General features: G+C 39.7%; 1 protein-coding gene across 1 annotated transcript; it reads left to right on the forward strand.

Moving 5' to 3' along the window:
• On the forward strand, window positions 1-27,561 carry col17a1b (collagen, type XVII, alpha 1b). Its single transcript, XM_029450019.1, has 58 exons — window positions 1-481; window positions 1,755-1,819; window positions 4,428-4,478; window positions 4,618-4,725; window positions 6,231-6,392; window positions 6,450-6,602; window positions 6,730-6,786; window positions 6,912-6,938; window positions 7,100-7,150; window positions 8,590-8,736; window positions 9,658-10,329; window positions 11,357-11,440; window positions 11,568-11,633; window positions 11,725-11,880; window positions 12,208-12,300; window positions 12,400-12,444; window positions 12,539-12,685; window positions 13,552-13,555; window positions 13,900-14,681; window positions 14,969-15,019; window positions 15,134-15,151; window positions 15,262-15,288; window positions 15,401-15,463; window positions 15,552-15,656; window positions 15,764-15,808; window positions 16,734-16,760; window positions 16,917-16,970; window positions 17,053-17,088; window positions 17,174-17,209; window positions 17,304-17,366; window positions 18,376-18,411; window positions 18,629-18,691; window positions 18,798-18,824; window positions 19,317-19,352; window positions 19,441-19,476; window positions 19,563-19,643; window positions 19,781-19,816; window positions 19,910-19,990; window positions 20,331-20,402; window positions 20,557-20,598; window positions 20,720-20,779; window positions 20,873-20,932; window positions 21,020-21,046; window positions 21,165-21,224; window positions 21,329-21,406; window positions 21,499-21,537; window positions 21,670-21,786; window positions 21,873-21,992; window positions 22,106-22,216; window positions 22,982-23,116; window positions 23,203-23,313; window positions 23,416-23,595; window positions 24,319-24,468; window positions 24,555-24,782; window positions 25,591-25,755; window positions 26,112-26,192; window positions 26,280-26,363; window positions 26,450-27,561. The coding sequence occupies exons 2-58, from the start codon at window positions 1,765-1,767 to the stop codon at window positions 26,506-26,508; spliced, it is 5,760 nt and encodes a 1,919-aa protein (XP_029305879.1). The 5' UTR covers window positions 1-481; window positions 1,755-1,764; the 3' UTR covers window positions 26,509-27,561.
• The last annotated feature ends 34 nt before the right edge of the window (window positions 27,562-27,595 follow it).

The raw sequence follows: 27,595 nt of genomic DNA on the forward strand, positions 1-27,595 counted from the left end.
CGTCTGAAATCCATGAAAAAGAAAGAAAGAAAGAAAAAAACTCCCAAATCACTCTTTCCAACCTCCTCCAAAACTATGCCAGCTTCGAAAAGTGGTAGCTACAGAGGACAGGAGGAGTTCACCACTTTTCTTTTTCACCGTCGACAATCTGTCGAGAGGAGTCAGGAGGGGCGAGTCAAGATAATTGGTTCCTTCAGGCGCTGTTCTTCTTCTTTTTAAATTCAGCCTTTCGTGCCGTCTGCTACACCTGCCTGCCAAGCTACAGCGCTGATGGGCGCGGCTGGGACTGATGCCCAAATCTCTGTTTTAACTTGTCTGGGAAAGTTGAGCGAAAAGGCACAAAAGGACTAAGGATTTTAAGGACATCCCACCACGGCGCGTCAACTTCATATAAACACATTACCTCTCCAGTGGACGCGATCAGTCGGTCCATCTTGAGAGGAGTCGGGATTTGATTGTTTGTTGTTCGAGCTGGCTGAAGGTATGGATTTTAACAAGTACACTGGAATTACCTGGAGACTTTTTTTTCTATAAAAAAAAAAAGTTGTTTACGCTGGATGGTGTGGGGGGTTTCTTCCCACATGGCTGTTGCATCTCTGCACTAACTAACTGCACTCTGGGAGTTTGGTGATGGGCTGTCGAGCTCTTTTTTTTGGCTTTATAGTTGTAGGATTTGTTGGATGGAATTGCGCAAAATCCGCTATATTCCCATACAAAAAAACTACAAGCACTTAACTTGTCTGTAAAGCTCAGTGGGTAGTTTCTAGGATCTGTTTCCCGGTGGTATAGAATTAGTCTGTTATAGTGATATCAGGATAGTTTTACATTTATTTTTGCTGCGCTATTTACATCCTTCTAAATATGTAACAGGACCTGACCTAGCTGTAGCACCAGCTTTATGTGTGCTTTAGCCTTTTATATTCCCTCATCAGATCAGATGGAGGATATACAATAATGAGTGGTTATGAAAAGAAGTAGTAGATGTATTTAGAAATGTTGAATTAATTGACTTTCACTAATATTTTTACTTTTCTCAGAACTGGAAGAAACTTGATGATTAACTATGTATTGTAATTTCAGTGACCAAAGCTAGAGGAAAGAGAAACAAAATGCCATACTTTGGAGTATTTCTGCTATTTTTTAATTTGTAAAGTGATACTAAGTGTGCAGTAAATCAAGCACATGTTGTTAAATGTCCTTGGCTGGCAGGGTGTGGTGAGATGGTCTTTCAGAGCTGTGCAGTGATCCACTGGCCTCTTTTGTTCTGTTGTTAGTCTTCAAAGACACAAAGTCAATACTATTGAAATCTATTGAACTGTATAAGTTATGCTTTATAGCCTCTGGTGCCTTTATTGTGATATGCACTATTCACATTTAAACATGTATGAAACGTTTTTAAATAAGTAAAGGTGATGTCTTCTACCTGATGGGCCAACTGTAGGATTTGTGTCTTTATCAAGATCAGTAAAAGCAGGATATTCAAAGGAATATGTGTCTGTTGACCTAGATTGTAATTATTTTTTTATATGTTCATGTGACATTTTATGTCTCCAGCGGCATGAAATTTCCAATTGATGCAGTAAACAAGCGGCCTGATCTTTAACACAAATCATTCCAGGCATAGCTTCTGACTTTTTCCCTTCACATGTTTGCTAAAAAAGCCATTCAAACCACAGTCAAGGAGTAAACAGACTTTTTACAACAGTTGGCCCAGTATATGCATGACAGTGGTCAACATTTTATCATCTCACCAGATAAAATGGGATGGACGAGTTAACAAGACAGATGGACTTCTCAGGAGGCTTGTCAGGAGAAAGGGGTGAGATTTCTGAATGTATTCCTGAAGTTCTGAAACGAATCCACCGTAAAAACACAAGGTAAAGGGTTGGTTCAGCCAAATCACAAAAGAAGAAAAAACACGCATGTAGCGTTAGATGTATGCAGATAAATGTAGTTTTATTTGCAGATATTTAGAGATATCCGCCACGCAAACGTCTCGAGCCACGCAAACGTCTCGGGCCACGCAAACATCTCGGGCCACGCAAACATCTCGGGCACGTAAACATCTCGGGCACGTAAACGTCTCGGGCCACGCAAACCCAATGGAAACTTTTCCAAAAACAACACAGACCACATTGTGGCAAAAGATTTAAATATATGATTTCTCATATGAAAGTTTAATGACAGATTAGCGTACTTTAACTCTGTAGTTAAAGACCCCCCCGAAACACTTCCGCACTTGTTTTCTGTGGTGATGCTTCCTTTCTTTTTTTGGTAGCTTACTATCACTAACCTCATGGCATGCACTTCTCTGGTGTCGGTTTCCATTTCTGCTCCTCGCTCTCAGGGTGTAAGTCATCCTCTGGCTTTTCCTCCAGTAGTCATAACTGGCTCATCTTGGCCTAATGACTTTTGACACGCAGAAGGATGGCGAGACCAAGGAACGCCTGATTATATGTTTGACTCTAAATGAGAGAAACATATAATCACCCATCCTGGTGTGCCTCATGTTCTCTTTCTTTATGTCACTTCTAAAAGTTACTTAGTTAAGTTTATACATGTGTCACTTTTGAAACGTTATGAAGAACTTTATAAAATAATTTAAAGGACAAAATAAGAGATGGACGAGATAAAGTGGTTTGGACACCATATAAAAAGTTGGATGATTTTTATGCACTGATTTGAACTGATTTGGCTTCTCCGGGACTTTGTTGGAGGTCGTTTCACAGTCGAGGAGCAACGGCAGCAAATAGCATGATCACCTTTAGTGTTTAACCTTGACTCTGAAACAGACACAAGTCCCTAAAAGGAAGGAAAAAAAGATGGAGGAGGAAGACAGGAGCGAGGAGGCAGCATGAAATTGAAATGGAATTTGCAGTATCTGTAGCCGTTAAAACTCAACAGGCTGCAGCTGGAGAACAAGACGCCTCCTAGTGGACGGAGGGTGTTATTAGATTAATCCTCTTCACCCACGTCCAACACTTTCTTCATATTTAGCAAAGAGTTTAATGGCCTCTATGTATCACAAGAGTAACGGGACGGACACACAAACACAAATTAAAAGCCAAGTTTAGGTTGAAGGTTCATTATTGAGCTTGAAAATAGTAGTTTAACGAAAAAAGAGGTCTGAGCACAAAGATCAAATTACTGGACATTTTCCACAGCAATCACAGGGAGGGTTTAGCTGTTACTCCATAATTATGTTTATGATAACAACAAAACCATCTCCATGACAACAGAGCAAAGTCTAACTGCAGATGAAACCCTCGAGATCTGACTGAAGGCTGTAACGCTCGCAGAAAACACTGACATGGCAGATATTGTGTGTTTTTGTGTATACTTTTTTCTTTTTAAATCTCTTGTGATTTATGAGTTATTTTACAAGAATGTATTTACATCATCCAAATAAAGCTGAACTTTAACTTGAATTTGACACTTGATGACTATCAACATTCAGAAACGTGTTGTGGTGTATTGGTGCATAGACAAGAAACCTAAATAAACAATGGTACAATAAAATACAATAAAGAAACTAAAGAAATACTATCTAAAATTAGAAAAATACAATTTAACTTTTGAAAAAGGAAGAGGTAGACAGAAATGTGCAAAAATATATTGTTGGGGTTGTACAAAGATTTACAGTATTAAGAATAAAAAGAATATGCAATGTTTATAGAAAGTGCAATTAATGATTCATACATACATTACAGTACTAATGCTTTATTGTTCAGTTATACGCCATTAATAAGAATAAGAATAAGATATAAATAAATAAGAACTTTTAGTTGCCAGGTTCTGGAAAATCTTTCTGGCTGGTGAGTCATAGTCAAGTGATTACTTAAAGGCTACGGACGTCTCACTTTCTTATAAGCCTTCAAGTCAGCAGTTATACTGGCTAGTTAGACAAAATGAATTAGTTAGTCAATTAGTTAATAAGAGGCTGAAGGTTTCTCACTATCTAATAAAGGTTCTTATAATGATGATCACTTTAAATCATTAAGTATGAACTTGTAAATGTTAATGACTCTAATATATTGAATGTGTTTCAAGAAGGTCAAAGGTCAAATGATCCAAAGGAACTGTCATGCTGGAGGAGGATAAACCCCAACCTGGCGTATTAATGGCTTATAACTGATATATATATTATATATATAATATATATGTATAATATCTAATATAAGCAATATTTTTTAAATGATTTGTTATCCATTAATAAAGCCGTTAGTTTCTGCTTATACACTATTTAGGAAATTGTTACTGAAAGTCTTTCTACAGCGCCACATGGCGGTAAATCCGTCAACACTGTCTATCAATCAAAGTCACATTAATTAAACTAAAGAATTAAAATCTCTCAACACCTGCCAACTGGTTTACTGTCGATAACTCTCTCAATACAGAAATAATGTATTTCTTCTTCATGTACTTAGTTGTGACAGAAACTGTAACCTCCACAACCAGACTGGCAACTCTACCACCAAGTGAGTATCTCTTTCTTCCCGTCATGCTTTTATTATAAACCAAACGCATAATGCAATAATTATAGCCGAGCAGTTCTAAAGGAAGTACCCGGTGAGTAACAGCTTCTCCTTGTTTTGCTGTGTGTCTTCTTGTTGCTAGAGGGAACCAGCGGCTCAAATCACAGGAATATGTCCAGCAGTGCTGGTGGGCTGGGCTTGGAGAAGAATGTCTTAACCCAGAACAGCAGTGGAACTTATTTCTCCTCATGTGAGAGCAAATTTCCACTTATGGTCCAAAATTGGGAAGTTGTGGGTTTCGTCTTCGGACAAGTTTTGAGAAGCTGAATGTTATATTTTGTAACCTGCAGTAGAGAGAAAGAGAAGTTCTCGTTTTGATTTTGTTTCACATCACTTGCAGTTTTTCAACTTTCAGACACTTTTTACTCCACTACATTTATTTGACTGGTATAGCTCCGTACTTTACAAATGAGGATTTTTATATACCAAATGCACGAAGAGCTTATAAAATATGATGCTTTGTAATAGACGGTATACCTGTACACAATCAGAGCCGACACAATTAGTTTATGAACCAATGAGTCCACTGACAGAAATTAATTGAGAGACTCTTTTTAATGATCAGTTAAATTAGTTTTCATGCAAAAATGGAACAAATGTAATAAAATCCATCTTGTCTAATGTGAGGATTTGCAGATTTTTCCTTAGTATAAAAATATAATAATACAATAGTCACAGGGGGCATTTTTCTACTTTAAGTACATTATCCTGATTTTACTCATACTTTTACTTAGCATTTTTAAAGCAATTTCTTTACTTGTCATTTTATAGTGTAGTATTACTGCTTTAACTTAATTAAAGCGTCTGAATATTTGTCCCCACCGCTGCCTATAACTTCCTGTCATTTCCAAATGAGGAAGTGAAACTGGATCTAATTATAAGGAAAATGGACATGGTACTGAATAGATAAACATCCAAAAACTGCACAGCAGGTCAGCAGAACATGCACACATGTTAACATTTGTCTGCAGGTAATCATAAAGTTCAACATATATGGATCTTAAAGCTACAAATAATAAATCAATTACAAACCTGACACAACTAATTAAACACAAACAACTCTACTAAATGTTGTAGATTAGCAAATAACGCTGCGATGTGATCTCATGTTAAGGCGTATACATCGCACGTCATTTTGAGCTTTTCATGTTTAACGCCCTGTTCTCATTCGTTTTTTTTGGTGTTGCAAGGCTGCAAATAACTGGACCTGTGAAATAAAGCGTTCCTAATCATTTTAACTACTTTGAGAACTGTTGGTTAGTTTAAGGCACAATGCATCATGCGTTATGTCACGTTTCTTCATTTGAACTTATTTAAAACAAGGAGATATAATATACCAGGTTTTTAGCAAATTGCTTTTTTCCGCCTGTAGTTCTGGTCTAAATTTAGATTAGATCTTAAAAGTGCACAAAGCACACACACACCTACACACACAAGACTGATTAAAATAGTATCAAATGCATTATTAAAACTCATCATATGTTTGGTTTTGTATGAAAAATCTGGTAGTGCAGTAACAGCTGCGATACTTCATTTTACAATGTAGTGGAGTAGAAGTATAAAATGAAAATACAATTACAAGTGAGTAAAAGTACTTGTAAGTCAGCTTCGTGTGACTCAGGCATATTCCTGTTTGTGTGGAGATGATCACGTTGCAGGAAAAGCAAAAATAACATGTATGCATCATCCCTCCAGCATCTGTAGGAGTGAACACCAGCAGCTTCAGCTCCTCCTCAGGAGTTTACCTAGGAGGAGACTCCTCAGGAGGTGATGGAGGAGGTATGTTCATGGATGTAGAGGGCTACGGAAGAGGAGGAGGAGGGGGAGTAAGCGGAGGAGGAGGTGGAGGAGGCGGAGGTGGAGGAGGCGGAGGCGGAGGTGGAAGTGGAGGTGGAGGAGGTGGCGGCAGCAGAGGCGGTGGCAGTTATCTTGTGAGCTCGGTGTCAAAGGTCAGGTCCAGCTCGTCGGGCGGTGCCAGGAGAACGCAGACTGCTGGCTCATCAGGAGGCCTGTCGCCAGTTTCCCGGGAGAGGAAGATCATATCCAGCCGCTCAGGAGGTTATGACGGTGAGATCCTGTTAATAAAAGAAATTGGCATCAGGGGCGCCTGAAACAGAAGCTTGAAAAGTGAAGGAAACTGTGGTGCATGAGGGTGTTGTTAATATCTCTGCTGCCATTGTGTTTTCTTTTCTAGGAAGTTCCAGTGGTAATTCCTCTCCAGAGTTTTCACGCAAAGATTATGGAATCTATTGTAAGTGTATGGGATTATATACTTTCTTATTACTCAAAATATGTCCAGCTTTATCCTCGTGATATGTGTCTGTGTGTGGGAGTTTATGTTTTTTCTTTCTTTTTTTCTGTCTGTTTTTTTTCCAGGCTCCAGAGGGAGGAGCGAAAGCAGAGGTATTCAATAATAGTTTTTCCCCTCCTCTTCCCTTCATTATTTATGCCCCATCTGACTCTGAATTGTTCTGGCTTACTTTTTTATTGAATCAGGATTCCTTTGTCCATTGTGTGTGTGTGTGTGTGTGTGTGTGTGTGTGTGTGTGTGATTTTTTTTCCAGAGAGCGAGATCAGAGCCAGATTACAAAGTGCCTCTCCCTCCGCCAGCAGATGTAAGACCACTTGAGACACATTGATCTATTCACTGTTAGTTATGCAACTCCTCATAAAACAACACAGCATCTTTATTTGAATGTGTTCATTCAAATAAGCACAGGAAATGTAAAAGAGATTTTCTGCAGGGTCACTTTAGAGCAGTATGTTTTTTTGGAATCATGTTACTGTGAATTGCTTTGGCTCAGCGCACCTCCCACCTCTCACATGCATGTTTATGTCCGTGAAATCTCAATTAGTAACACATGTGCAGTTCCCTCCCAGACCGAGGGTGTACAGGACATCAGCACAAAGAAAAGAGTGAGATTTAAACGAGGATCATGGGTTTTGTTTGCATTGTTTTCATGTGGGGAAGAAGGGAAGGGGCACATTTGTGGTGGCAACAATGGCACACGTGAGTCACTGTTTGCAGCGCCGCCCGTTTGAGGCCAAACACTGGAGAGCCAGTGTTTTACAGACGCCGATCGCTCCCCCTGCTGACTGAAGTGCATAACTTCTATTATTTACTCCACATTTTTTAACAGTTAGTCATTCTTTGCCACTTTTGACCCACTTCAGCCACTTTTCATCAGTGGTGGAAGAAGTATTTAACTTTAACTTTAGTAGAAATAGCAATCCAGCATGTGATGTTATTAGTACTGTACATCAGTACAATGTTGAGGAACATTTTATGCTACTTTATACTCCAATTTCACTACATCTCAGGGAGTAATATTGTACTCTTTACTTAAATACATTTCTTTGGCAGATAATAGTTACTTTCAAGATTTTACATACAAAACACATGATTAGCTCATAGACTACGATTCATTTTTACAGATCAAAGCAGTCGCTTGTATAAAGTAGTTAGAGCTAGCTAACCAGCTAGAATATTAAATGTAATGCATCAGTAATAATAATCCATTAATCAAATCACACTGACAGCGGCCATTCTACCTTACTTTTACAGTTCAAGCTCATTTTGCTGCTAATACTTTTGTACTTCTACATAAGTAAAATGATGAATACACTTCATTACAAGTAAAAATCCTGCATTCAAGTATTATCATCCAAGTATTAATAGTAAAAATACTTATAACGAATGACCACTTGTTGAGTGGTAGAGTAACTAATCACATTGTTAATTCATGTATTATATTGACTTCAGTATAAGTATTAATACAGACATACAGACATCTAGCACATTTCCTATATGGACTGTAAATAATCCAAATTAATTGCCTATAGGGCAGTGTGTCTGTCCAGTAAATATAATTAAGTAAAAAGAACAATATTTTAATGTTGAAATGTAGTGTTTCAGTTTTACTGAAGTACATTAGGCCTACTTGAGTAAGTTTACACTCCAACACTGACTTTCAGACTAAATCTCACACAATTGCTCAGAGACATTTCAGTATTATATTTGGTGAACATTGTATGTGCGGCTGTGCTTTTGCAGGGACGGAGCTGGACGACGTGAAGAAGCTTCTGAAGGGACGCTCCTGCAGCGTCAGCCCCACTCGCTCCTCCAGTGCCTCCGTCACCCTGCCTGTCCCTAAAAAGGCCAGCGTGGAAACCAAGACCATCTCTGTGGCCTCTCAGTCGGGTATATACCCTTACCAGTTACACACACACGTGCACATAGTCTACATGCACAGACAACTTGTCTCCTTCCTAAAATGGCCTTTCGTTTGTGCCTCTTCTGTGTTAGCATGACATTTGAGTGACAGCTGGTTTTCTGAAAGGTAAATGTGTTTCGAACACAGACAATCAACACTTACGACAGTTATAGTGTTTTCAGAAGCCTGAAAGACTTCTTCTTCTGCTCCACGATTAAATGAATACAGTATCGTCTTTCTCATTTTGGATAACACACAAGCATGGGTAGATTATGAGACAAAAGGCCCCACCACCTCTCCTACGTGGGAGCAAGACGCGCAGACTTTATCGTTGTTTAGTCTCTTTTTGTTGTTGTTTTTGTGTCTTTGTGATCATTTTGTGTCTCTTTGCGGTAATGTTGTGTCACTTTGTAATTGTTTTGGTCTTTTTGTAGTTCATTTCTGTCTGTGGTTGTTTAGCCACTTTTTGTAGTTTTGTGTCTTTTTGTAATTGTTTTGCGTCTCTTTGCAGTCATTTTGTTTTTGATTGTAGTTTCTTTGTGTCTCTTTGTAGTAATTTTAAGTCTGTTCCTGGTTGGTACGTGTCTCTTTGAGTGACATTTTGTAGGTAAAGGCCAGGGGCACACTTTGAGCCTCTGGACCATAGCGCCTTGAGAATACTTTTAGCTTTGAAAGGCGCTTTATAAATACAATTGATTATTATTATTATTATTATTATTATTATTATTATTATTATTATTATTATTATTATTATTATTATTATTATTATTATTATTATTATTATTATTACCAGTGCCCAGTTGGCCCGTTCAGTAATCAATCCATGCACACAGGGAATATATCAATGTGTTATTATGCAGGAACGTAAGCTTTACACTTTCTTGATTTTTGTTTTTTCTCTCCTACAGGTTCAACTTCATTTGGCTCTGGTGTTAGATCAGGCGGGTTCCACACCATTGACACATCAGGCTTTTATGATACTGGTCTGACATCTGGGCAGTTTGATACTGGTGTCAAATCCGGCCAGTATGATGTCACTCTGAAATCAGGCCAATATGATACTGGTGTCAAATCAGGCCAGTATGATGTTGGTTTAAAATCAGGACAGTTTGATACGGGTGTAAGATCGGGCCAGTATGATACTAGTCTGAAGTCAGGACAGTACGACACGAGTTTGAAATCAGGGCAGTATGATACCAGCGTGAGATCAGCTCAGTATGATACCGGTGTGAGATCAGCTCAGTATGATACCGGTGTGAGATCAGCTCAGTATGATATCGGTGTGAGATCAGCTCAGTATGATACCGGTGTGAGATCAGCTCAGTATGATACCGGTGTGAGATCAGATCTGTATGACACCGGTGTGAGATCAGCTCAGTATGATACCGGTGTGAGATCAGGTCAGTACGACACGTTGGACGCTACACTTCCTACTTTCTCTTGGTCAACCTCCACGCTGCCCTCCGCCTCCACCACGGTGATCGCTGGCAACACCAGCAGCTACGCGTACCAGGCCGGCAACAACAACATGTCGGGAGGACCGTCGCCGCTCGGCGTCACGTCACCCTCGTCCCTGTCAGGTGAGACTCAAGATCCCTTGATTATTGCCTGTTAGCTGCAGGTGAAATCTGGTCTTATTTGTAATGAAGTAAGGGATGTGTTGGGGATGGTTTTGTCTCTTTGGTACTATGTTATTTACTGTATATTAGAAGAATTAGTAGAATTCTGGTGATCCAGTCCGATCTAAATTGTTTTCTCTCCTGTGCTTATGACTTAAGACGAGGTGAAAAAAAGGTTTTGGCATTATAATCTTTTTAAGTTCCTTAAAAAGAGATTTTATCTGTGAAACAGGTGGGAAACAAGTTTTGCCAAGTGAAACGTTTTTTATTTTGCCAGAATAATTTTTCTAAGTTTGTTGTTATAATGCTCATTTTGATCACACGAGGCTGAAGTGCACCACTACATCATGTTCTGAATATGCAGATTACTGCCTAGTCAAAAGAAAGGCACAACATTAATGTTACATAACCCTCTAACGCACAATATATATATATATAGTGTTTATAGTGAATGGAGAAATTTAAACACATCTGGAAAAAAACATGAACGCTTGGGGTAATGTTGCACTACAGCCTCGTGTGGCTGAAATGAGTATTACAACAACAAACTTGTAAAATCACTTGCCAAAATGTTTTCTGTTTTCACAGATGAAAAAAAAACCTTAGAATAATGATCCTGGCAGTACTTTCCCCCCACCTGTTTCACAGATGTGTTTTTTTACGGAAGTTAATGAACACATTTTTTAGTATATGGACATAGTTAAAAAAACATATATATATAAATATACAGTATATACAAGTATATACAGATGAGCAAGCAAGCACATATCCATGTGTCACATCTACTTTTCCATAGTTTGTTTTATTTTTATTTATTAAAATGTTTTGTTTGTCCATGTTTTATTTCTTTTTTTCCTTTTTTTCTTGTTTTGTGGATATTCGAACAAGTGCATACTATTCGTGTGTTATTTTATTATTATTTTAATTACAGGTAAAAAAAAAAGTTTTTTTGTCAAATCAAATCAAACCCTTCATCTCTGTTCTACAGTTTACGGCTTTCAGAATAATCTGGCTCCCACCTCTCCCACTGTGCTCACCACCAGTGGAGGCAACGTAAATGCTAACGTTGGAGGTACAGCAGCATGTTCTCTGACAGTGTCCGCAATATCTTGGCACTGTAAAATATATTGCACTTAAAAAAAATACAAAATACCACCTTTCTTATGTGAGTATTAACCTGTGCGTGTTTGCATTTACAGGTTATGGCGTTCAGAAGAAGAATTTGATAAATGTTGGGGGTGTCGTCAGCTCTGGAGTCTCTGCAAGTAAGTCCACAAGAGTAAAAAGAAATGTTATCACAGAAAAAACTATTCTCAAACCTAAAAGATTCCTGACTGTCTTTTTTGCTGTTGTCAGCCACTAGATCCCAAGTTGATGATTCATTTAAGAAAGACTATAAGTTCCTGATCTCTGACAAGGAGAACGTTTCAGCTAAGAGGGACACAGAAATGCTCATTATGGCCAAAGACAGCGGGAAGCAGTTCACCAGCAGCAGTGTTCAGATGGGCGGAGGTGAGTCTGCTACTTGATTTCCCTTTAAAAAGTGTTTGTATTGGTTAGCTTTCATAGATCATTATAATCAGATCAGGAACTGAAGAACTATCACATTCATCTGTATTTATTTGTTTACCTCTTCCTAGTCTTGGGGACAAAACAATTGCTATTCTTCCCCTCTCGTATCGTTCTTCTCCCTTCTCTTTATAAAATTGAAGATATTTGCTTGGTTACGTTCTGACTTATTTTTGCGTTCTTAAAGAGCTGTGTTTTTTCCCGGTTCTGCTCGTCAAACACAATAAATTCAATAAAGTAGTGTAAAATATTATATTTCTAATTTTACAGGGTCGCTATCAGGAGACTCAATGAAGAAAGAAAAGCTTATTTCAAGCTACAGTGAGTCGGCGCCACTGAAGTCAGAGACCGGCAACTCCTACTGTGAGCGGTCATTTAAAAACATCTCTAAAAACAAAAGAATACTGTGATACACTTTGAATATAGAAATAAATAAGTGATGTTCATATATTCCTTCATCAGATGGATCACCTGGAGTTGTAATGAAAGACAAATCCACATATGCAGGTATTTTTGATTGCATGTTTGTTGATATTTCCATTAATGATGAATATTTTAGTGTTTAAAAGTGAGGATTTGACTCTTTACTCTCCGTCTTCAGAGATTCACAGGGACAGCGGCATCTTCGGAGGAGGTGGAGGATTTTGCTGCTGCTCCGACTCTTGTTGCTCCTGGTGGAAATGGCTGCTGGGTCTTCTCCTCCTCTCCCTGCTCCTACTGGGACTCCTATTTGGGCTCATTGCACTGGGTAAAGCTGACTTATACAACATAATGAGATTTAATAGGGAACAATAAAAATCTCCCCAAAGATAAAACCTTAGGAGTCATGGGAGACTCTGTGGAGCTGCTCTGCAATGAAGCGCCTGGGACTTTCTGTTTTTAAACCAATAAAATGTGTGTTCCAGCTTTTACAGGCTTGTGAGCATTATTTCACGGTGGTGCTAAGAGCTGATGTGAGACACGAAATGTAATGCCCTCCCTGGAAACTTGATCCGCGGGTACTGTCCCACTGCCATAAAGTCAGTCTGGCATTCATTGTCCGTGGAGCAGCTCCAGCAAATTGTTGCGTGATGACATCAGAGACTCTAGTTTGTTTTTTCCTGCAGCAGGAAAGTTGTTGATGTGGATTTTTCATGATAGAAATGTGATAAAAAGAGAGCGATAATAACATTTGCAACTTGAATGCAAGCGTGTGCACGTCAAAACCTGTTGAGCAGCTACTGACCGTTTACCTGATCCTGTCGATCCTCTAGAGTACATGTAGTATATTTAATGTCTTCAGCATCAGTTTTGTATTATTGTCAGGAAGTAATAATGTTCAACTGTTGTCTCATAAATCTATGAATATATTAAGGTTTTTGTTAGATTTTTTTCAGTGACATAAACCAACATACCACATAATAATTTAAATTTGAATTGAATAGTTTACTCTTTGTAACTCCAGAACTTGCCTGAGAATCATCATGTTTTTAAGTTTCAGCATCAAAGTAATCCAGTTATAGTTGTGTGTACATCCATGCGTGCATTGCAAACAGGAACTGCTTATCAATTACTTGGCATACTTCAAATGTTGCCAGTTTGCCAAAAATGTTAACAAACATAGACGTTGGCAAGCTCAGTCTGTATGGACTTGGCTTAGGAATTGGAGCGTCGTCGAAGGGACTACATTTGGAGTGTGGACTGGTACCTGAAAAAATTGGCACCTCCACACTGCCCCCGGGCGCTCTATATATAATAGCTGCCCACTGTTCCTAATACTAGAATGGGTTAAATGCAACAAAATAATTTCACTGTTTGCGCAGTGCTGTGTTAGAAGTTGACTTGAATCCATTTCCATTCTAAAAACTGGGGCTGAAGTTAAAGGCCACATCTAGTTAATTGAATCCATGTCACCATACTTCCTGTTGGCAAGTTTTCCTTCTATGTTCATCTTAACAAATGTTTAACTTTTTCTCAGCTGAGGACTGTGAGGAAGCTGAAGAATCGAGTGTCTACGCTGGAGGCCGAGTCCTCGGTGAACGCTGCTCGTACCAGCCGGCTGTCTTCTAATGACATCAACATCTATGGGGCCGGTGCAGCTGGAGCTGCAGCTGGAGGTGCAGCTGGAGCTGTAGCTGGAGCTGGTGCTGGAGGTGCAGCTGGAGGTGCAGCTGGAGCTGGAGGTGGAGGTGGAGGTGGAGGTGCAGCTGGAGCTGGAGGTGCAGCTGGAGCTGGAGGTACCTCCCACACTAGCAACACGTTAATACTCGGCGCTGGAGGTGGAGCTGGAGGTGGAGCTGGAGGTGGAGCTGGAGGTGGAGCTGGAGGTGGAGGTTCTGGCTCCAAAACACGAATCGGGATTGCAGGTGTTGGTGGCGGCTCCACTGGTGGTGGAAATGGCATTGACATAAGCAGTTCTGCTGGCTCCAGTGTGGCCAGTGCTGGCGGTGCTGGAGGTGCCAGTGGCGGTGCCAGTGGCGGTGCTGGAGGTGCCAGTGGCGGTGCCAGTGGCGGTGCTGGAGGTGCCAGTGGCGGTGCCAGTGGCGGTGCTGGAGGTGCCAGTACCCGTTTCAGTGGCAGCGCTGGCAGCGCTGGTGGTACCAGTTTCAGTGGCAGTGCCGGTGGAGGCGGCAGTTCTGGTACCAGCTTCAGTAGTGGTACTGGATTCGGGACCGGAGTGAGTGGAGGACACATGGACGCTGCTGCTGTTCAGATGGTGATCCAGCAGATGTTAAGAACTGAAATGCATTCAGAGTCATACAGAGGTACAGCACACACACACACACACACACACACACACACACACACACACACACACACACAACACGCACACACACACACAGAAACACACACACACACACACACAGAAACACACACACACACACACACACACACACACACACACACACAGAAACACACACACACACACACACACACACACACACACACACACAAACACACACAAAAACACACACAAACACACACACACACACACACACACACACACACACACACACACACACACAAAGCATTAATGTTCTTTCTGTTTCAGCTTACCTATCATCGTCGGTGCAGGGACGGAGAGGGCTGCCTGGACCTAAAGGTGAAATTCAAACATTGTTTCTTTCCTAAAATCTAAACACATGCCCTTTTTAGTTCATCAACATTAATTGTGTTTAATGTAAGCTCATTTATGTTTCTTTTTTATTCTTTTCAGGGGACTCTGGATATAAAGGTCAAGAAGAAAACCTCTTAGTGCTAGAAATCTTTTTCAGATTTGTTATTCTGTTTGTCAGCTTTACTGTACTTCCATAATAATAATCAAATGTATATTTTACTTCACAGGAGATTCTGGTTTCCCTGGAATTCCAGGTGAGGAATGACGGCTAATAATTTCACGAGTCATTACCAGTGTTTCACGTTGTCTTAGTACTACTGCGTGGCATCGTAATGTCATTTAACTGACCGTCACCTTTGACCTCAGGTGTTCCCGGTAAGATGGGTCATGCAGGCCCTGAGGGTCCAAAGGGACAGAAAGGAATCCAAGGTACAGAGAGTGCTTCAGTTCAACCCACATGATGCAAGTAGCATATTAACAGTGAGATGTTTAATCTGTATGTAAAATGTCTGATCAGGTGATCACGGACTGGATGGGGCACCAGGCATCAGGGGTCGCGAGGGCCCGTCTGGCCCCAGAGGTGAAGCAGGACATCAAGGTCTTGGACCGAAAGGTGACAAAGGTATGGCTCCAATTCCCAGTAGTAACATAAGTTTTGTCTTTAAACTAATACCACATAGTTCATCTTGATCGTGTCACTTCAGGATGTCATGTGTTTGGTTTATGCAGGTTCTCCTGGGGATCTTGGGTCTGCCGGCCCGACTGGACCAAAAGGTGAGGTCATTGAACTCCTCGTCTCTTAGAAAAACATCTACTTGTGTGTGTTTTAACATCAGAAGTACACTTTTTACAGTTTTACATGCTGACACAAGGTGCATTTGTAACAGTTTATTGCCTCATGGTGTATGGACTACAAACAGCACCAGGTGGCAGCATAGAGTCAGTTTGTTAATAAAGACACAATATTGTTCAGTGAGAAGACCGACCTTGAGGTAGATACATACAGTGAGTAAGAATGAAAATGCCCAGCTATTTTATGTGAATGATGAATTATAATGTTATAGTAAGTTCCTGTTGCTTCTACATCTTGGAAAACTCCATTTCACGAACATTTGAGCACACGTGGGGTGTGTTTTAATGTGGAAATGTTTTTCTCTGATGATTACTTAAATTACAAGCACGCCAACCACCATAATTCACCGCTTCAGTAGCCCCGGTGCTTTGCAGAAATAAGTTCTGTGTCCCTCCTCATGAATAAAACTGGCTTTAACGCTCTAACTGTTGACCTTTTCTAGGAAAAGTAATCATATTCATGAAGTAAAACACTCAAAACAGCTGTTTAATTTTGTCTTTAAACTTCATGAAACCTTTGTTTGTTTGTTTTAAACGCATTTTGTGTTGTACTACTGTACAATAATTTCATATTTTGGATGATTAGATTTCCATTAACAGTTGAAATATGAGGGAAGTTACGAACCTGGATGGATATACTTTATTAATTTCATTAACGTCCAAAAAGTATATAAAGAAGAAGGAAAAACCACAATTTCATTGCAACAAGGATAATTAAACTTTTGTAAAACATTTGTCCATTACTGTAGTGTTAATTTGTAATAATTATTAAGGTGTCCAAAGGCTATTACAATGTTCTTGTTCAACAGTGTTTTTGCTTTTTAATAACTATACATTTATGCTCTAGGCCCATCTGGACTTTCTGGAGCGTCAGGTCAGTTTCTCTACGTTATCCTTCATGTAGAGAATCATAGTGACTCAAGAAACACCCACTGATTTGAATATTATCTCAAATGTACCAATTGGAAACACAGTTAGTGGTGCATTGAGTTAATCCCAGGCATTTGACATTGAACTGTTTTTGTTATAGGTCAACCAGGTGCTCAGGGTTTCCGTGGCGAGGCAGGGCTACCTGGGCCTAAAGGTATGTTGCACTGAAATGCATAGTTAGGTTATTTTATGTACTATAATGTTATAAACTCGCAGTCACTCTTCTCACTCTGCAGGTGACCGAGGGTTTGCTGGATTACAGGGAATTAAAGGTTTGTTGTAACTACATCAGGTTTTTATAGCACTTGTGGGATCAGACAATGCTTCTAACCGCAGTTTAATAAATGTTTGTTTTAGGTGACACTGGGGACACAGGTGTCAGAGGTGTGAAAGGTCAGTACAGTTTTGTGAATTCAACCATATTCGAAAGATGTTAAATTGGCATGTTATGTACTCTGTTTCTTAATCCTGGTGTCCCACTCCTCAGGTGATGTTGGATTACATGGTCTGCAAGGGCCAGTTGGAGAGAGAGGAATCAAGGGGTCAACGGGTGAGTCACAGGATGTCTAGCCTCAGATTATTAATTCATCCTCAAACATTTATTTTTTGGGATTGTGCTTCCCATATAAAAACTGTTTGACATTTTGTGAAATAGGCTTATTCGCTTTCTGGCAGAGTTAGATGAGACGATCGATACCACTCTCATAACTGTCCGTTAAATATGAAGCAACAGCCAACAGCCGGTTAGCTTAGTTTAGCACAAAGACTGGTAACAGAGGGAAATGGCTAGCTTGGCTCTGTCCAACTGTAACAAAATTCCCTGACAAGCACCTTGAAAGCTTAGTAATTAACACATCTTGTTTGTTTGATCCGTACAAAAATCAACGAGTAAGAAGGACTGTTGCAGTTTTAAAGAGCAGTATGTGCCGGACTATTTCTCGGCTGGAAGCGGTAACTTCCTGTAATCTCTGCTGGTTGCCATGCTGCCGTTGTAAATACGATTTTTTTCTGGTTGAACTGTTGAACCTTTACTATAATTTCAAATCGATTGCGATTAATTGAGGTGATGAGTGCGATCATAACAAACATTTCACCCAACCAAGAAAAAGTAAAAAGTACTTTAAATTTGTGTCTAATGAATCATAGTAATTTTTATGTTTTTCTAAACATTAGTTATTTCAACTATTTAGAGTAAAAATGTGTTCAACTTTACAGCTTAATTATCTTTATCCCTTCTCTGAACTTGCTATTGTTAATATTATGTGAAATCATTAGAACAGTGAGGCAGTAACAAGAGTATTACTAACATCCTCCACCAGGGGCAGCAGAGAGAGTCAGCTCATAAAGATCACATACAACTTTATTTATTCAGAGGAAGATTGCAGTGCAGCAGAAGCTTTACACAGCGGGAATAGTGCAAATATAAAGAGTGTAAATATAAAAATAAGTATATAATATAAAGCCTTTTACTGTTTATTTAGGGAATACGTTAGTTTTTTAGATGTGTTAACATTCAATATAATTATATAATAGTCATTTTTCCCTTTTCATGTCATCAGGCTTGTCTGGAATCGATGGATTGAAAGGATCAAGAGGTAAAATGAGTCATTATATTAAAGAATAAGTCTAATTTACATATTATGTTTATATGACCTAAAATGAGAGATTACACAACTCAAGAACGTCAAGATAAAAACAGGTCTTTTCTTCCCTTCTCCTTAACATTTAGTATTCCAGACACACATTGTTTTTTTTGCCCCCCCAAAGAAATCCTCAAATCATCATAAATTATATTTTTGTTTTGGCCCTCAGGTGACCAGGGTATCTCAGGACTCAGAGGTCCCGCTGGGCCTTCTGGAGATGCTTCACATACAGGTAAACTGAGCCTTGTGTCACAATTATGAAACTTGATCTTCAGCTATAATAACTTTATTATTAGTGGATTATATGAGATGTATTCATGACATCTCCCCCTCTGTAGGAACATATGGGCTTCAAGGACCACCAGGTACGACTCTACTATTAATACAACACACTTTGTAGTTTTAACATCAATTCTCTTTGCTTTTTAATTAAATAAAAAATACAAATAAATTAATAAAATTAGGTTTTTATTTTAGAAACAAGTCCTGTTTTTCTTTCGAGGCCAGAAAGAGATTAGTCTCTGCAATGTTTCTGTCTGTGCTGGACTATGGAGATGTTGTTTATATGAATGCATCGTCTCAGTGCCTCAGCTCTCTGGATACCGTCTACCACGGGTCACTGAGATTCATAACAAACCTCAAAACCCTGACGCACCACTGCACCTTATATGCTCAGTGTTGGATGGTCTTCCCTGACCACCCGTATACTGAAACACTGGCACATCCTTATCTATAAAGCTATTCTGGGTACTCTTCCACAATACTAATCTCAATGAGGCCATATCCTGGTTAAATAAAGGTTATAAATAAATAAAAATTCTCTCAACACTAAAAATGTATTTACATCTTTCTTTTAGGGATACCAGGGAATCCAGGACGACCTGGTGCTAAAGGTACAGCTATTGTTAACTTCAGATTCTATAGGACCATCTGCTGCATGCTCTGTGATTTTTAATCTAATGTAGCATGTGTCTGTTTTAGGTGAAACAGGTGAACCAGGAAGAATCATCAATGCAGGTAACTGCTTATGATAAAACTTACATTTTAATATTAGGATTATAGTTTAAGGAAATATCTAACCATCACTTTAATTTATTTTCCAGCGGGCTCCACTTCTATCGGCATCCCAGGACCCCCTGGTTCTTCTGGTCCTCCCGGCCCTGCAGGATCTCCAGGATTATCAGGTCTGACCCTTGACAGCCAAGAAAAGTAGCCAAATTCTGTTTTTGGCATTCTGCATCTCTTGTATTTTGGCCCTGAATCATCGTACCATATGAGTAGTTACAATATTTATACTCATAAATCTTGTTTACCCCCTTAGGTCCCATTGGCCCTGCTGGTCAAACTGGTCAAACTGGTAGGTCATTTAGTTTGTTTGCTCCCAAAAGACACATTTTTTAGATCACACCATCAGAGTTTCATGGATGCTGCATTGTGTTTGTTTTCACAGGTGCTAAAGGTGACAGGGGATATAGGGGAGAGCAGGGAGAACAAGGAATAACAGCGAGAACGACTGAAACCTTAAGCTCGAGTGAGTACTTTTAAAAAATGGTGGTGGAACATTATCTGCAGATATATACTTAAAGCGAGGACAATGTAACTTATAGTATAATCAGTACTTGAAGTATAAACAGTAAAAAATACTCCTGCAGACAAATTGCCACTGGGATTGTTATATATCATAATATATTGTGCTTGTGCTACTGTTGTTTTACATGCTAGCATTTAGCATTATCCTGTAATTGCATCGTGTGGCCATAGTGGGCGCTGTTCAGCAAAGGGTTAGGGTTGCTTTTAGCCTGGTTTGTCTCCGTGTATAAACCAGATTACGACTCGTTACTTAAAGTTATGTGTTTCTGTGTGTACTTTAGGGCAGTTTAGCACCGGTGGAGGTTCCGGACAAACCGGCCCACCCGGCCCACCGGGTCAACCTGGACGTCCAGGTAAATAAAACACAACATGCTGTTGCAGAACTATCAAAAACATCTTTAATTATTTTGTACGGTTTGTTAGACACCATCATAGAATGACTACTGCCATTTTGTAATCATTTTATGAAATTGTGTCACTGACTGTTTTTAAAAATGTCTTCATCAGGAGATTCAAGACAAGGACCGCCCGGGCCTCCAGGTCCACCAGGCAAGTATTTAAGCTTATTAAATCTACTGTTTCAAATATGTACTCTTAGGTGAGTGTGTTTGGTTTTACGTGAAGCTCGTCTTTTCATTTATATTAATCTTTAATCTTCATTTTGTTTTAGGTTATGGAAGACCAGGACCTAAAGGAGACAGAGGAGAGTCAGGCTTTGCATCCAGCTCTGGTATGATCCAAAATCTAAACATGTGTTCTGTCTTGACGCAGGTTTGACACATAATTAGTAAAAGAAAACAAGTCAACACTGCTCTTCTTACAGGAACGTTTCATACTGGACCACCAGGACCAGCTGGGCCTTCTGGGGCTAAAGGATCGTCAGGTGATCAGATATTACCTGATTTAAAGAAACTTCCTCTCTTTTAGTTTTAGTAATACGTCTTTATAACATCTCTCTCGTTATTTCTAGGTTCTCCTGGACAAAGAGGATACCAAGGTAGTTGTCTTTCTTTAATAAGTGTTTATCTTTTGTTACATAACAATACAGAGAGTTGTAAGCCGTGTTCAAATCCTTCCCAACATAAATAACTGTGGCATCATCATGTGTGTCTCAGGTGAAACAGGCCAGCCAGGTGTGCCGGGCTCTCCAGGAAGACCAGGAAGCTCTGAGAGAGGTCAACATGCAAACATAAATCCTACAAAATCACATAAGAATTATATTAGTGCTCAATGCTCTCGTGTGATGTACGCTAACTGTTTATTTGTTTTTTCCGTACAGTGTCCACTTATGGTGGAGAACTCGGGATCCCTGGACCACCAGGTCCACCAGGACACCCTGGAGCACAGGGAATTAAAGGTACCAACACATAGAAATCTGTGAATGCTGTAAATGTTTATTGTCTGAGTAAATACTGTGATGATAAAGGTTGCGTTGCTTTTGTATTTAAGGGGACACTGGAGCTCCTGGTATTGCTGGCTCTTCCAGAGGTAGAGAAAATCCTAATTCAACTTTACAATAAAATAAGTCAAGTGTGTTTATCTTGTAAATGCAAATCGTTCACAGTGGCTTTAAATATTTATATTTTCTTCAGGGGTCTTTATCATCTGATTTCTCCTCAGGCTCCATCTCAGTCACCTCGGGCCCTCCTGGCCCCGCAGGTCCTCCTGGACCTCCAGGGCATACGGGCTCTTTCTCTTCTTCCATTGAGATGCGGCAGTACATCACTGATTATCTGAGTAAGAGTTTTTCTCAAGATTGCACACTCACAGGCTGTCAGGGGGACAGGACATGAGTATGAACATGTTTTATTTCATCCGTGCAGGTAGAAGCAGACAGTCCAGTGTCTCCGGACCTCCAGGTCCACCTGGGCCTCCGGGAATCCCTGGAACCTTCTCAGGCTCTATGGAGGACCTCTCCACTCGTATCATCGCATACCTGCAACGTAAGACTGTCCCCACAATGTACATTACTAAGTGATAGTGTGAGGAGTGTGTCTGTATGGGCCATAATTATAGCAGAATAGAGGTTACCATTAACTGTGTCGTTCAATTTCAGGTTCGGGCTCAGGCCTCAGCATCGGTGTTCAGGGTCCACCGGGACCACCTGGTCCATCTGGACCCGGCTCCGGTGCCATGACGGTCAGCGGTCTCATTGTCATGCTTCAGAGTAAGTACAAAACATTCTGGCTGAGCCAAATGGTCTCAAGAAGAAGAAATGTTTCCTTAAGTAAAAGTATAAAAGTTTTAGCATCAAAATATACTCAAAGTACCAAAGTAAAAGTATTTATTATACATTCAAGAATCACAAAAATTGAGAGCCTTGGTAGCTCGTCTGGTAGCGCGGGCGACCCATGTACAAAGGCTGCACGGCCCATGGTTCAAGTTCGACCCGTGGCCATTTGTTGTATGCCGTCTTCCCTTCTATCTCCCCCTTTCTTAATCTACATCTCACTGTCATTAAAGGCATGAAAGCCCAAAAATATAACGAAACAATAATCATATAAATTATATTACTGGATTATAATTATTGATGCATTAACGTGTTCATCTAATTTTAATTACTTAATACAATGCTGGGTTGCTTAACCTATAGTAATATCATAATTTATACATTTTTATTACATTTGTATTTATTAAAATGTGTATTAATAATCTGAGTCTTCAGAGTCACTAGTAACTTAAACTGCTATATAAATGTAGTGGAATAAAAAGTAGCATAAAATGGAAGTACTTCAAGTAAAGTACAAGTAGTGCAGATTACTTCAGTACAGTTCTCGAGTAAGTTACATTCCACCACTGCAGATTCATATATTACCGACGCTGCACTCTACTGCCTTTGTTATCTCTTCAACATCATCTCGTTTGATTGTGAAGAGGAAGAGGAAGAGGAAGCTCTGGGCTCAACTGTGTCTCTCTGCTTGGATCTGTGTAGGAGACGATGTGAGGAGATACTTGACCGGACCAACAGGCCCACAAGGACCACCGGGACAACCAGGGTCATCAGGAGGACTTTCAAGCAGTTTCAGTGTAGAGGAGATATCCACATACGTCTTCAAAATAATGACGGGTAGGAACAGATTGCAGTAACAGGAAAACAATAGCAACACCTGGACTTAATCAATCATTGAAATTGCTTTTAATGACATTTTTCAGACAGAGGGATTGCTAGAGGTCCACCCGGGCCGCCCGGTCCTGCTGGGCCTTCTGTTGCAGTGGGCTCTGGCTTCACTACTGCTACCATTGACTATTCTGCTCTAATGAGAAGTGAGTTGTGTTTTTCACATTGACAGACAACCTCTTGTTGAACAGTGAAAAGTTATCATCTTTTTTTTAATCATCATCTTTCTTGTATCTTCATCTATTTAGATTCAGACTTCCGCACTTGGATTAACTCTGCCGTACAACACGGTCAGCCTGGTTCTCCGGGTGTCCCAGGTCTGCCTGGTCCTCCTGGCCCTCAGGGGCCGTCAGGAGTCTCCACTACCACAGTGCATGGGGGGGGAGGTCGTGGCTACAGCATGGAGGAGATTCAGCGTTACCTGCAGGGTGAGTCTGACAGAGAGCAAGAACATAATGCGTTGTATAAACTGAGGCAAACGTATGGCTTGGATTGATACTGCAAAGTAATTTAATGTTAACGTTACATCTTATGATCCATTTAATTTAATGACTTAATATAATTTTGATTGAATTTTAATCCATCAACAATCTACAAACTATGTTATTACACTGTATGCAATATTGTATTGCATATATAAAAAGGATCATTATGATTAAATTATATATTATATATATATATATATATATATATATATAATATAATTTATAAATATATATATATATACATATATTTTATATAAATATTATATTATTTATAGCACCTGCAAGTTAAATGAAAGCATTAATTAATTTGTTTAATCTCATCGAAACACTAATTATCGTCATATTAACTGTAAAGAATCAAATAACAGAGACAAGTCTTCATGAATTAAAGTAAATACTTAAATTCATCAACATTTTTCTTCATTTCTTGATTCTTTGTTCACAGAGGAGGCATGTGAGAAAAGGTAACACGGGGTGATACTGTGTATTATTCCCTTAACGTTCAGTTAAGGTGTTCATCATTTCATGGTCATTTGGACGATTGTGTATTTGTCCACTCCTTATCTTGTTTAGTCTACCATCAATGGGGTTGCACAAGGTTTTCTAATCTTGCTGTGCTCTTGTACAAATTAGAACGACAATAACGTTGACATGAATCTTTCCCAGGTTCTGGTTTCAGAGGTCTTCCCGGGCCTCCTGGTCCTCATGGTCCACAGGGGCCCCAGGGTCCAGCAGGCAGTTCCACTGGATCAGTTTCCTACAGTGGAAACTTCCCTCGGGAGAACATGCACGCTGAAATTCAGGCGTATCTCACCAGTAAGCTCCGAACATCTCCGATGAACAGATTAAAGACACGTGAGCACAGATGAGTGTGGATATCACGGATTAACTTTATCTTTCAGGTGACAATGTTCGACGTGCCATTATTGGACCTCCGGGGCCTCCGGGGCCGAGGGGTCAGAAGGGAGATCGTGGAGATCAGGGTCTGAGCCAGAGCTACACGCAGAGCCAGAGCTACGCTCAGGGAGACTCTCGATTCGGCTCTCAGCTCAGAGATGTCGATGTCAGCAGGCTCGCTGACACACTGGACTACTCTAGCGTCGCCATAAAAGTTACAGACTACATCAAGAGTGAGTCGATGACAGCTGTCAAGCGTAGAGATTTATTTTGTAGTTATCTCATGCAGCAGTTTTCAAAGTCTGACACTGTGGGCTCTCACAAAAAAAACATTACATTATTTTTTATTTGATCAGAACAGGCTTACGAGACACAGCAAAAACTAAAAAGAGACCAGAAACCACAGTAGCAACATGCATGACAAATAAAACAGCTACACTGAATAAAAGGTAGCTAACCAATAAGCATTCAAATTAAATAACCATTTAATTCTGTCTTTGTCAGCGCACCAAAACATTCCTGGATTTTGAACAGGTATTTAATTGAATATAGATATTCTTAACTCATCATAATAAGGACAATAGAGAAGGAAATGGGATTCATTCTCAAGTTCTAATATTCATAATTAGATACTATGTTCTAAATATGCTCTAACTACAGTTCCCATAATGCTTTAGGGATGTTGCATCATTATCTCAGATGTTGCAAATAAACATCCATAAATTCACTTAGAAATCGGAGAAAAAGTCCAGAATTGACGTTTTCTTCAGTATGAAAGTAATCCAGGGATAGGTGTCTGTACTTCCATGGGAACATAGCAAACAGTAACTGCTTAAAGCTAATTCAGCATACTTTTAATGGTAACAGTTTAACAAAATGTAAACTCAAGCTCAAGTTGTAGCCCACAGCTCTTAATTTGGTCTTTGCCCACAGTGTCTGACATAAGTAAAGGATCTGAGTACTTCCTCCTCTGACTAACAATGATGAAAACGTTGATGAAGAGTGTCACTTCAGTACTTTGATATAACAATCCTCTTATAGATCAAGGCCTGCTGCAGGAGTATCTGGTTGAGGGTCCTTGGAGAGCAAATGTAAGAGCGATTCAAGGCCCCCCTGGTCCACCTGGCCCGGTCGGACAAGCTGGTCAGAGCCGCGTCATCGGGGCCTACGGCAACGTCACAGCTGACCTCATGGAGTTCTTCAGAAGTGAGAATAATGCAGAGTTTTGATTTTACACATACTGTATCGAGTTAAACCTTACAATAGTTGGGTGCTATGCTAAAGGCTGAGTCCTGAGTCTTTTGTACTTTTAATCTAAATGAGGTGCCAGAGTGCGTAAAACTCATCAAAATAGACTAATAGAACTTGTTTGTGCCAGGGGAGAATCCCCACGACCACTTGGCAGAGGTCCGGGCTAAGCCCCGATGGCCTCTTGTCATTAAGTGTCCCTTAAGCAAAGCAGTTTCCGTTTCCCTGCCTTACAGCAACGGAAAAACTTATGTAAGTGTAGTTGGAAAATGTTGCCTCATCATGACCGAATCTGTGCTTCTGCTCTTGCGCAGCCTACGGCACCATCGCCGGCCCTCCAGGAGGCCCTGGACCAAGGGGTGACAGAGGGTACCCAGGACCCAGAGGAGAGAAGGGTACATTTAAACAGAGCTGATGAAACACTGTATATTTTCCAGAGTGACTGAGACAAGCAAAGTCTGAGAGTTGTCGTATGTTTTCAGGCGATCCCGGGCGCCCAGGTTTACCAGGACTACCAGGGTCATACTCTGTCCAAATTCCACACAACGTGCAGAAGAGGGATGCAGGTAACTTAAGTCGAATGTTGTTGAATCTCCTTAAAAAAATGTCCAGTATCACATACATTCAACTGCATATTTTTCATCCGCTGCAGGCAATAAAGTGGTTGGTCGTCATCGTCAGCCGCATCGCCGTCACGCCAGCAGTGGTTGAACACACTACTGGATCATGTCACATTTCATTTTTACACATCTTTTTTTTTTAGGTGTTCAACTGTATCAATGCAAGTAGTCGAAATGCTTCTTATTGTTGCCATTTGTAGAAGAGTCACAGGACAATTTGAGAAAATATCATAATGCAATAAGTCTCTTTAAAACGGCTTCCGTAGAGGTTTGGATTTTAGCTGCTGGTCAGTGTCTTTGTCACACAGGCTTACTTATTTTTTACATCTGGGTGTATAATGTTTACTTTGCTTAGCTTGCAAACCGTTTTTTCCAGGGGCAGCTTTGTTTAGGAGAATATGTATTTTAAAGCAATAAGTAGCTGATAATTTAGTTGCACTTTGCGTCTTTTCACTGCTCGTGTAACTTGTGTGTGTCTGGTGTACTTATTTTTGTATTCAATGTCTTTTGAGGATTATATTGTATTGAGGATTATATAAGTGTTAAATGTTGTGTCATGGTCACCCTAATTCATAATGATTCAATACTACAATATTGTCAGATTGTCCACATAAATCAAAGCCAACCTCTAGCCTGTAAGACCCCTGGAAGTTATCCATTTATCCCATACAAATTACAATTGACTTTCTTTTTTTTCTTAATATATAAAGAATGCAGCATTACAAGTCAGAGTGAGGGTCTTTTGTGCAGCAAGGAGGGGACTTTGGTCACAGTAAGTTTTTTCTGTGCGGTTAGGACCGATGATTTACTTGAAAGGTTTGGTAAAAAAAGAATAAATGACGTTGTTCGCATGGTTGAAAGACAGATAATCACTAAGAAATGACTGATTGGATTGTATATTGTTGTATTAGAGAGCACTGAAATTGATATATTTTCTTTATACCATTAAGTGTTTGCATAAACAGATTATGTTTTACATTATTGAAGTTATTGACATTTGATCAATATATTTGAAAGACACACAAATAAATCTATTTTTGGACTCGTGAGTCTTGATATTTGTATGACTAAATTCAAAACAATTTAACTTGAGGTGTTTTTTTCCAGTTGTGTGTCAAATAAACAGTCAATATTTTACTTTCAACGAAATCAATGTCAATTTATGAAAACACTTAAAA

The sequence above is a fragment of the Cottoperca gobio genome, chromosome 15 (genome assembly GCF_900634415.1).
Source record: "Cottoperca gobio chromosome 15, fCotGob3.1, whole genome shotgun sequence".
In the NCBI taxonomy this organism is placed as follows: domain Eukaryota; kingdom Metazoa; phylum Chordata; class Actinopteri; order Perciformes; family Bovichtidae; genus Cottoperca; species Cottoperca gobio.